Below are 12177 nucleotides of genomic sequence, written 5' to 3' on the forward strand. Positions count from 1 at the left end.
GAAATGTGAACAGCAGGAAATTTATGGGGGCCCTCTATCCAGGTATTAAGGATGGTAACGCAAGGGAGTATAGTTTAATGTATGTATCTCGTGGATGAACCTATAATTATAACAGTAGGTCACACTGCCTACATCAGCACCACAAATGCAACATGTCATGATATAATGCATTTCTAACCCTACAGACACCTACTCATCTTTTCAGTTCATGTAAGCGATGATAGATCATCTCAGATGATAAATAGGAAGATAGCTAGTAGCATAAATTGTGAGGTTCAAAGCATACCTGAATTTGCTGGATGCCAGTCAGCTCCTTGCAGAATTCACTGAGGTTCTGATGAAGCGTAGGCCGCACATATGTTTGAAAAGAAGCTTCTAGTTGCCCAGTCACACTGTTCACAAGGACAGATGGGAATTCAATGATTTCTTGTGGATGGGGATTCTTTTCCTTATCACACGTTGCCTCAAAGTCTATCACCACAAAGTATTGAAACTCTTGAAACTGGAATTCATGTGGGTAACCATGAGAGTACATCTTGAAAGGCATGTATTGAAATCGGTTATCCACAGGATGAGGGTTTTCACGATTCATGGGGTAGAAGTGGTTCTCAAAAGCATTCCATTGGTTTGGCTGCACCTTTTGAAAGTCAGGGTGGTAACTTGACCACATGCAAAAATCTTGTTGGTACATGGGTCTATGAAAACTTTCACTTGGAGGCGCATAGGTTTCATTGCTTAAAGAATTCTCAGGTTCCACAATACCACCACCTGGATGCACACTGTTTTCATCCTTCAGTTCAGGACACCCTTCCATGGTATTTCCATTGTCTGGCAGATTGTAAGGGAATCCCTTACTCTGGAGGCACCTAATCGATGCCTCACGATTCCTTTGCATACTTTCTGCCACCAAATGCAAGAGATCAGAAATAGTATTTAGTTGAATAAAAGATCTCTTCATTTTCCTTCTCATTGATCAATTTATCTCTTATTTCAATACTCATTCTTCCACCATGTAACCAAAGTAAACCAACCCGCATAAAAAACTTAGTTCAAACATAATGTCAGCTTCACAAAGAGAATTATCATTTCCATGTGAAATGAGCAAGAAAAAATTGGATATTTTTGTGAAATTCTAAGGTATAGAACAATAGTTTAGTAGAAATAATGATGCCTAAGCACAAAATTCTACAATAGCAAAGGTCCAACACCCCATCTCAAGCAAGAAGGCACAAAAAACCATCTACATATTAAAGGCATAGGTGTAAGCAACAGAAAATTGGAATTCAAAGCAAATATAAAATGCCAAATTTAACAAACAAAAAGGGTATTTGTGGACCAGCAAACCTCAAACATTTAAACATGTGGATGACAGTGAGGCTCTCTTTGTCTTTGGCATAGTTTATTTTTATATTTATGACCTATTTATGAATAATCAATTATGATAATAGGCTATGGGCTATAAACAATAATTGTTTGGTTACTACTAGACATAATAGATTATATAATAAAAAATAGGTTTGGTATGCCTAAAAGAATATATTATGTATTATATTATTCATAACATAATATAATATATATATATATATAAATATAAATATAAATAAAACAAAAGCCTTCCTTTTCTATTATAATATATGTTATAGTATATATATTATTTTATACGATACTGTATTATATATAATGTATATTAAATAGTAGATATTATATTATATTATATCTTACTTTTTTACTATACCATGCATTATATTATTCATAATTTATTATATATAACGTAAAAAAAAGGCTGTACCCAATGCTCCCGCGTTTAATAGGGTTTGGGGAGGGTCAAATGTAAGCAGCCTTACCCCTGTTTCCAGAGAGGCTGTTCCAAGTATTATATATATAATATAGTATAATATTATAATCTATTTATATATTATAATATCAAAAGGAAGACTTTGTTATATACATATATATCATAATATATGTTAAGAGAGAGGGTGGGGCTGTGCCTCTTTTCTCTTACTTTCATCTCTCATCTTTCATTTTTCTTTTTATTTCCCATATTTTGTTTGCCTTTTTACATTTTTCATTTCTCATCTCATTTTTTTAGACCTCTTTTCCCATCTCTACCTTGTTTTGTTTGAATCCATGTAGCCGACCCCTTTAAGTTGGGATAAGGCTGAGTTTTTTGTTGTTGTTGTAGAGAGGGTAGGGGCTGGGGAGAGAGAGAGAGAGAGAGGGGCAAAAGAGAGGGTTTGTTCTCATTTTCATTGATTTTACCATTTTACCCCCACTTAAGTAGCAATAATGCACATGTTCATTAATGGTACCCACATAAACAAACATTAACAGTATGGTGATAAATCATAAACAACTCTTGAGCTGTTTACGAATTTATGCTTATATTGATTTTATTTAATGAGGAATAGGGGTCACAATCATACCAAAGACATAAATTTAAACTATACCAAAAAGAGCCTAAAAACTCTTTTAAATGAGTATATGGATAGCATCACATATTAGCAGCACAGATATAAATAACTGCAGTGACAAATTCCTTTTCTGAACGGCCACCTACTTTTAGTGTACAAACCATAGCCATGATAAACATAAGCTCACTACGCCCAGCTTCATAGAGGGGGAAAAGGAAACACCCCTGAAACCCAAGAAGCGAAAGTAGGACGCCAGAAGACATAAAAATTTTCGGTAGTTATGAAAATAGCATCCAATATGAAAACTAACACCAAAACCACAACTGTTAAGTAGTAGAATTTTCACAATTCATGGTGGTCCAGAGTTCCAGCGTACAGTTTGTATCTCACAAGTACTCAAAAGAAGCAACTATGCTACATAGGACTTCAATATTCTTGCTTTCAGCTCATCTTTGGTAAGTGTTTGGTTTGATTCAAAGTTTTAGGCATTTATAGAGTTAATATTTTGAGTACTCTGGTATCAACAGAAGTCCATGAGCCGCAAAAGATGGCCAAACCTATTTACAAGAAGGTGAATATTTGGGATTTGGGAGGACTCCTGTACTGAGATAGATTTGATTTCAGTTTATCGGATTGGTTCTTTATGGGTTCCAACTGTAATGGACCCAGACCAACAAAACCAAACTAATTATTAATCGCTTCCAAGTTCCAAAACCGACATTGTTATTAATCAATGTTTGTTACTCGGTTTATTGTCATTTAAATTTTAGTGGGCGAGCCTTGGCACAACGGTTAAGTTGCGCTATTCCAACCATCAGGTTGCAGGTTCAAAAAATTGAAACAGCCTCTTAGTGAAGCGAGGGTAAGGCTCCATACATTTGCCCCTCCCAGACCCTGCAGTAGCAGGAGCCTCGTGTACTGGGACTCCTTTTTTCTATATAGTTAAGTGGTCAAATTCAGTCAAGGCCAGAGTGAAACCGATTATTATGGCTATGCTCTCCATCATCTCTCTCCATTCCACCCCTCCTCTCCCATTTGCTTCTCTTTCACTTCTTGCTCCACACCCACCCACCCGGCTACTACTCTACACTACACCCCTCCTCTCCCCGATCTCTCCCTCTTCAACGGATCCGGCTCCTCTCCAGGGAGCACAGCACCCAGGGAGTGCCCAGGGGCGCATCCAAGGGCTGGGCTGTGACATACACAGCCCGGCGCGTGCCCAGTCAACCATCGGGATGTGTGTGACACAGCCCGACGGCTGGATAACCCCGTGGGCACTCCCTGGGTGCTGGGCTCCTTGGAGAGGAGCTCAATCCCTCTTCAACACCCTCCTCACCACCTCCTCCGTCAACTCTGATCTCTCCTTCCACTCCTCACTGACCCTGCTTGCCATCCCCAATCTGTTCCTCCACTCCTTTGGCTTCCCTCACTACCCATCCGTTGCCACCGCCACCATCATCAACTAATTTTGTGCTCTACCCACGACTACCAATGCCACTACTACTAGTTTGCTAAGTTAGTTGTAGAAGTAAGTGAATTGATGATCGCAATAGGCATACATTCTTCCAATGATCAGATCCAATGGAGCGAGCATCATCTTCATCGTCGTCATCGGCACCATTGCCACAGTTATCTTCATAAATGCCATCATCACCATTGATCTTTCGCTTCTTGAAGGGCTTGTTACAGTCTCCATAGTCCGAGGAGGTATGACACAGAAGTAGTAGACGTGTGGGCCACGTTACCCTCTGTCTGAGTTGAGCTCAGTGATGAAGACTTCACAACAACCACCACCACCACAAAAATCCATTTTATGTGGGAGCTTCAGTCCAACTTCAGCTTATTCTCTCCTCGTCCTCATAGAAGTCATTGAGGAAGGTGAAATTCCAGTGACAAAAACTGCATCGCAGCTCATTTTTGGGTGGCTTCTCAGGCACATTCTGCCAGAGGCTGGCATGGTGGAGTCCTCCAAGCACAAGTCTTACAGTTTGTTTTGGTTTTATCAGGCCTGACTGGTTTGGAGCAGAGAGTCTATTGGGTCAAAACCAAACCAAACCAATTAAAATTTTCTTATGATAGCCTAAAACAAAATCACCCTTAAAGGAGAGAAGTCTACAAGCTGTAAAAATATTAAAATTACTCTCTAAAGGGATGCTGATCGACCAATGACAGTTTCATGTAGAAGGATTCCCCATGGATGCACAAATATATATATATATATATATATGTGTGTGTGTGTGTGCAACCGCAGGGGATTGGCAATCCAAACTCTAGTACTAGACGAATCAATCACCAATTAGTACATTTCCCAGAAATTGGTAACTACTCAAATCGGATCCTTTTTTTAATCAGTAAGATCAGGTTGTGCTTCATTATTCTTTTTTCTCTACCCTAGTTTCATAAGAAGATTAAACAACTGCAATGGACATGTTACACCCAAAAACGGAATCTTCAATCTCTAATGATGAAATCAATAAAGATGCCACAACAGATCACTACTGAATCTCCCCAGTATGCATCTTTTTTTATAAGAGAAAAAAGTAAAATGATATTGTATTATATTTCTAAAAAAGTAACCTGTACATTCAGAATACTGTGAACAAGACTTTCGTCCACGCAGGACTCTCTACAAAACCACACCACCCATCTTTACATTCCAAAGTAAAAAAAAAAAAAACAGAAATCCAAAAACCCACCCTATGCACTTACAAAATTATCCCAATTATCACAAACCAAGTAAGCATTGATTCATCTAAAGCCAGACACTACTGTACACCAGCTCAACAACGTTCTGTATGTTTTCTTTGCTACTCTGCACGCTGATTCTTCCTTAGCTTCAAACACCCAAGCATTTCTTTGCCACAAAACATTTATTTCACTCCAAACACACCAGTGCCCACCTTTTACTCCCCTCTTTAACACACAATGAGAGATAATTTCATGTGATAAGAAAGGAATATACAAAATAATGATTTTAATAGAGGCATTCCCAAGACATATGAGAGCACATAGAGCAAGCAAGCCTTGAGACCAGTTCTCCAGGATGGAAACCTCAAATTGCTGCAAACCAAAAACAAAAAATGATAAGATTTATCAAATCTTCCGAGATCTCTCCTTGTCCTGCCTATGATCTGTATTCTGTAGACAAGGGGAGGAGTGTCAAATGGGCGGATGCAGACACGGAGCATCAGACGCAAAACCCACTTCACTTCTGGACAGGGGAGGAGTGTCAAATGTGTCTGTGTTACCACATGTCAGATTTGCAATTTGATTACCTACGAGTCTTAAAATTATAAAAAAAGTCAAATTTTTCCTCAATGGCTGTCAAGAGAGCCTTCTCCTGATGAGCCCAAAAACTGCCATATAAAAATTCAATTGGATTCCAAATGTTGTGGACATAAATTATCAACATCCCCCCTCCATCATGAAGTTTCAGCCTTAAAGCATCGCACAATGTGCACAATCAAAAGCTCAATGTCGGGAAAGATTTAGATAGCTAGGGAAAATATCCAATACAAAGCGAGCCATTTGATTTTCGCATAAAAACTTGATAGATGGGCTAATCCACTTGGTCCCCCATCTATCCCTCTAATGATTTGATAACTGAAAAGGCATGATAGAAATTACTGTAGATGATGGGCAATATTGTTGAGATAGTCAATGGAATTTGACATAAAGACGGTCTAAAGGGTGATCTACCAAGCCGAAGTTGAATCAGCCTGATTAATGCAACATGTGGCTTCAAAATGGTGAAACTTCAAGAGAACCCCCTCTTAAAATTCCATACAAATGTAATGCAGAGTACCCCGAAGGTCTAAACAGAAGGCCAGGATTAGCTCCACTAGGTACAATACGTGTAACTGTGACAAACCTGTAATTCTTATTTAGTGGCCAGATTTGTGGTCATTAGTGAGGCAAAAGAGCCTTATATCTAATAGTTATGTGTCCTATTAGTAACAGTCATACAAGGGGATTATCTATTATGCTTTGGCTACATAGAGTTGGTTTCTAAACTTGTTTGTTTAAGCTAAGATAGAGTTTAAATAGCATTAGGATTTTGAGTCAATTTAAATGCAAAGGGGGGAGGGGGGAGAATTACCAGCTGGAAAGAAGAAAAAAAAAGAATCCTGAGTGTCTAAGGGGTTTTTGGTCTTTGATAAATTACCAGCTGCATCAAAAAGGTATCTTCTCAGATCTCTTCTCTTATTCCCATCCATTCCTCTTCTTCTCCCTATTATATATCTCATCTTTTCTTTTCAATTTTCTATTTACTGTTTCTTCAAATTTGAGGCACATTTTGAGATCTAAGTACAGGTTGAACAGGTTACAGTATTCTGTTCTTCAGTTCAATTACTTAATCTCTGTTTTCTATTTCGCCATTCACTGTTTCTTATATTTCTTATTCTGCTACTATTTTTCTTTGAAACTTCAATTCTCTTCTTAACAAGCCCTAATCCTGTTACTAGAACCTCACCAGACCTAATGTGGTCCTATTGGATTTCACAAGAAGCCTGATAATTGGCCAATCAGAACCGCAATTTTCCTTGGGTCCTACAGACCACTAGGTTGTAGTTTCAACCTAAGCTGTATCATATGTTCTGATTATTTAATCACTCCTAAACCCTAAATTCTGGTTCTTTTTTTAATTTTCCAGAAGTTCTCTGCCACAGTTCTGTGCATATCTCCTTTGATATTACCAGGTCAGTCCTTGTTGCCCTATTCGCATTGTAATTCTGTGCAAGGGCCCATTATCCGCAGGCTTATTTGGGTCTTTTGATCCTAGCCTGAATTAAAGGTGAACCCCCCGTGGTTCTTTTTCTCTTAAATTCTCATAAAAATCCAAATTACCCCCCTGACAAGGAGAACCCCCCATAGGCTCTTTCCCTTTTAAGGTCTTTTGATCCTAGCCAATGACAAGGAGAACTGATGCAGGAGCACTTCCTTGGACTGGGCCAATCCTGTTTGAAAGCCCCAACCAAAAACTGGGTCCAAGTATGGTTGGTTGGTTCAGTAGGAGATTTAGGAAGTTTAATTTTATTTTGAGAAAATATTATGTAGTCTTTTATTTTGGGTAGGATACATAGGAAGAGTTTAGAAAATTTTGGAGTTGTTTTTTGGTTAGGAAACTTAGTAAAGTTGTTTCCTTGTTAGAGTCTTTTTCTTTTCTTTAAATATGCTTGTAGCTCAATGCATTGGACATATGAAAATGAATTGAAAAGTTGAGTTTGCTGTGGTGTGGGACAATCGTGCCTTTCTTCTCCCCTCCTTTCTTCTTCCTCTCCTTCCCCACCAATTCAGTCATCCACCTTTTCCAGTAAGCTCTTTATTCCTTCCTTTCCTTTATTTCTTTATCTCTCTTATCCTTCTTTCTTCTATCTTGTTGTATACTGTTTCAGACCCTTCCCCTGTTTCTAGCAGCATATCTAGGTTAAATGTTAATCGATAAAACTCCTTAAATACTCAATCTTTGATTCTGAGATTTAGGTGTTTGAAACATTACCTTATTGCAACCTAAAGCTTAGAGTCTTTCCGTGAATCAACTCCACTTCTCAGAGATATGAACCAGCAACTTCAGCTGGTTACTGAACTACTGGTTGAGACCTCCCCAGTTCATCTTCTGTTGGTTCTTCCAACTAGTTGCTTGTGGCTTTTGAGTGGCCTTGGGCTGGCTTCTATCCCCAAAATTTTGGACTGAAAGACCTTCAAGTGAGGGAGTTCTCTACTTCAAAGTGTCTCTTGCACTACCACTGGGTTTTCTTTTTCTTCTTGTCCAAAGGTTGAAGAAGACACAATTGTGGATTATTTTCTAACCCTGATTTTACCCTTGTTTCCAAAACTGCCCCTTCCATCTTCATCTATCCTCTTTTGTCCATATTTTATAAAACCTTCCAAGTTTGACCATTTACATTAATTCATAATCCCTATTAGACTCACCCAATTTCTGATTTATTACAAGTTTTCCACTCCCCGTTGAGAACTTGTGATTACAGATTTTGCCACTCCTTTGTAACTAGGGTATTTGGTATTTGGGTGGACCCATAACGAACCTAACAGGGTTTCCAAACCCCGGGATCGCCATCAAGAACCCTTGTGGCTCTTTTCCTTTATAAGGACCCATTGAAATCCAAATTACCTCTGAAGTGGAAGGCCTTGGAATGGAAATTTATCATATAAAAGTATTAACAGCTGATGTGTTTCAGAAGAGGAGACCGAGAAGGTTCCTCTCCCCTCAAGTTTGATTGATGTGTTTGAGAGATGGGAAATCTGTTGATCATCTATTTCTGTTTTATCCCTTTTACCCAATAGGTTTGGTTCCACTTCTTCAATTTGTTTCATGATTCATCACCCTTGGGTTCTTTCTAAAGATGTCAACAAACTCACAGTCACATGGTTACAGCATAACCCTTTTTTGGGAAGAAATGGAAAATTTCTTTGCAAGGCAGTGCTTATAGCATCTTTTTGGTTTTACGAGAGGAAAGAAATAAGAGGTTGTCCCAGAGCAAACAAGCGGAAGAAAATTGAAAGAATCAAATGCATAGTTGCTCATTGGGCTCAAGCCGATGAATTGTTTAAGGAAATCCCAGCCAGAGAATTATTTAGAGATTGGACTTCACTTCTTTCATGAGGCACAGAAAATTGAAAAGAACTTCAGCTGTTAGCCCCCTCCCAAAGGTGTGGTTAAACTCAACACAGCTTCTTTTTATTTCTTCTTCTCCCTTTCCTACTTCTTCCTTTCTGTGATACAAAATTCCCTCTTTTCTATTCTTCATCTTCCCAACATTAACTTCCCCTTTTCTCCCAGATTTATTTCCCTTCTCTAGTTTTTTCTTTTTTTCCTTGTATTCTGTCACCAAACAAAACTTTAGAAGCACATTGATGTAGATCCAAGCCTCCTCGAGTTGAAGAAGCCACCCTAAGCATAGAGTCATAGAAGGAGCCTTAGATTAGTTCTATACTTAGTTTTATTTTTATGTTTTTAATTGAACCGGTTCAAATTGGTTGCATCCAATTGGTTCAATTTAAGTTGGTCTAATTTAAGTGAAGTGTTCCAATTGGCTAGTAGGATCTTATATCCTATTGGTTAATTAGGAATCTCAACTATTTAAAGTGTTTTAAGTTGTTAGGGTAGATAGGTCTTTTTATTTTAAGTGTTTTATTAGTCTCACACTCCTTCCACGACTTTGGAAGAGAGAGAATTTAGTTTTAGGATTTGGCCCTTAGGCCTTTATTAATAACAGAATCGTGGGAGGCTCCCCCACAGTTTAATTTTTAAAAAAAATATCGTTTATGCTGCTGCCATTGTTGCTGCTGGTCATCTCTTTTGAGAGTGAGTCTTGTGAGTCATATTAAGACAACCTTGTGAGTCATATCAAGATGAAGGGTAGGTGGATCTCCTACGACTCCTTGCATCTGTTCATGATCGGGAGGTCTTCTTCAATCAACTTTCAAGCTACTGCTGCTGGCTGCTGCTGATCTTCATCCCAGTAAGTTGTTTACAAATTTCTGCAACTACCCTTCTTCTTCTTAATCCTCTAACCTAAACCATCATTACCCCAATCGATCCATCTAACAGAAGGATAGCCTAACCTCTGTCCAGCTCCATCCCACCATCAGTTTCATTGCATATTCCTACCACAGTTACAGCAGGACATTCCCTCCACTCAATCTCCATTCCAGCCCTAACCTAACACCTAAATCCTAATCCTCCACTTCTCCATTAAAATCCCAAAACCCTAAAACCAGTCTAGACCAATCTAGCCATCCAAAACCCTTCAAACTTCAACCAAATCTCCCTCTCATCCTTCCTAACACTCGACCAAAACCCCAGCCCTGAAGTCTACTTCTAAACCCTAGAACTCATCATCCCCTTCCTTCCCGAGAACTCAGAAACCCAGAAACCCGAAACCCTAATTTTCAAATTTTGTTTAAAACCAAACCAAACCTACACTGTTAGCTTCCATTAGACCTGCCTACCATTACTAAATAAGACTTACCTCTATTATCCTAACCCTATATTTTGACCTAATTTCCCAAACCAGCCCAATCGGCCACCTGTTTGACAGGTCCTGGATTACTTGGCTTCTAGTAGGACTTTACCCTATCTAGAACTACATTACACATTATGAACAGGTACATCTGCAAACTCCATTGGACAGATCAGGTATGATATTCTGTTTTCAGTTCTATAACTTTGTTCGGATTTCATCATTACAAATGCTGTTTTTGTTCTTTTAAATCAAAGATATCTTAATTTTCTCGTGATCAAAATAAAAAAAACAGGTTCCTTTTAATTTCTTTAATTGTTTTTGGATTGTATTAATCTCTGGCCATATTCAGTTCTGTTCAGCATTGAGACTGCCATTCAGAGTCATTTATTGGTTTCTGAATTGACAAATCACAATCGTATAGAACTGACCTTCCCTGTTTGAAATTCAAATTACTCTTTAACAAATCCTACGTCAACTAGAACACTTCCAGTACTTTCTTAGTAGGATTAGGACTTGGGACACCTACACCAGATTTTTAGCGTGATTAGGAATCTTCCCTAGAGGCCCCACAACAATCCATTTATTCATCAAAGCCACTTAAATATTTAGGGTTGCTTTCACATCGTCAACAATAATCTACTGGATTGCATAATCAACTACTCGTCTAAAGCTCAAGGTTCTAGTACTATCCACTTTCAGGGTGCTACAAACAGGACAAACATGTCCGTCAATACAACAGAATGTCTTCCCCTGGAAAAAGAAGAGTTGGGAAGCTTTGGGTTTGGGGACTCAAGTCACTCAACATCCTAGGCCAACAATATCTTAGTTCTCATATGTGTCAATCAAAGTGAGTCCTGGCAAAGGTCATAGGTGAGGGTATGTGCTTAAGAGTCAGATCCATCTGACGATTAAATCTTAGGTTATAGGGGCTAGGCCAATGACAATACATCAACAATAAAGGGGTAAATGTATACCAGGTAATATCATACACAATTATTATATCCAGTTTCAAGTCAGGAACATGTTGAAATCATAAACATATGAATATAAATTTTATATCAACAATAATGAAAACACTGACCAGAACAATGAGCGTACAAACCTGACGTATGCCAGTAAGAACTTTAAATATAATAGTTTTCCAAAGATCTACAGTTCTGTAGGTTAAGAGAGCATGGACTCATAGGTTCTCCTCAATAACACTAAAACTTGCAGGTTTGACAGAATATAATTCAACTTTAAGGTTTTCATGAGTTATAAATTTGAGTTACGCTGGTCATACTATTACAAGTAATTGAACACAATAATATCTTCAACAATGACCATTGCCCAAGAGACCGAGGAAGTATAAATGACTATATAGAGAAAATGTCAGTTGCATCGATCCATACATAGCCTCCCAAAGACAATGACACATTCCTTGAATTTTAAGCCTCAAAACTTGGAACTCTAATTTCATGAATTCAGCAACATTGCCCAAATACACACTCCAATCAAATATTCGTCTATGGTATCACAAGAGATGAGAAGCAAACTGAGGGGGACATTCCAGTAACCAAAAGCCCTACATTTCCAGAAACCACTGAACATTTGGAAGACCCCGAAATATGTAGGAATTTAATGAGGAACACCGCAAAATACCATTTATCACTTTCCCTTCCCCTCGAATTCAGGTGAGAAGTCCAACAGGAGCAAGATTATAACACATCATCTTAACAAAATCAACAAAAAAATTCAAATCCGTCTACTAGTTTCCCCAATTTTGGGGTAGGATG

General features: G+C 38.4%; 1 protein-coding gene across 2 annotated transcripts in view; it reads right to left on the reverse strand.

The window, feature by feature from the left end:
• LOC122667769 overlaps nucleotides 1–12177 on the reverse strand; it is a 30279-nt gene that overhangs the window by 17387 nt on the left and 715 nt on the right. For both annotated transcript variants that reach the window (XM_043864193.1, XM_043864192.1), the window contains one exon: nucleotides 287–900. In XM_043864193.1, the coding sequence (XP_043720128.1) occupies nucleotides 287–895 (609 nt within the window). In that variant the 5' untranslated portion in view covers nucleotides 896–900. The remainder of the gene's footprint in view (nucleotides 1–286; nucleotides 901–12177) is intronic.

This window comes from Telopea speciosissima, chromosome 7, assembly GCF_018873765.1.
Source record: "Telopea speciosissima isolate NSW1024214 ecotype Mountain lineage chromosome 7, Tspe_v1, whole genome shotgun sequence".
NCBI lineage: Eukaryota > Viridiplantae > Streptophyta > Magnoliopsida > Proteales > Proteaceae > Telopea > Telopea speciosissima.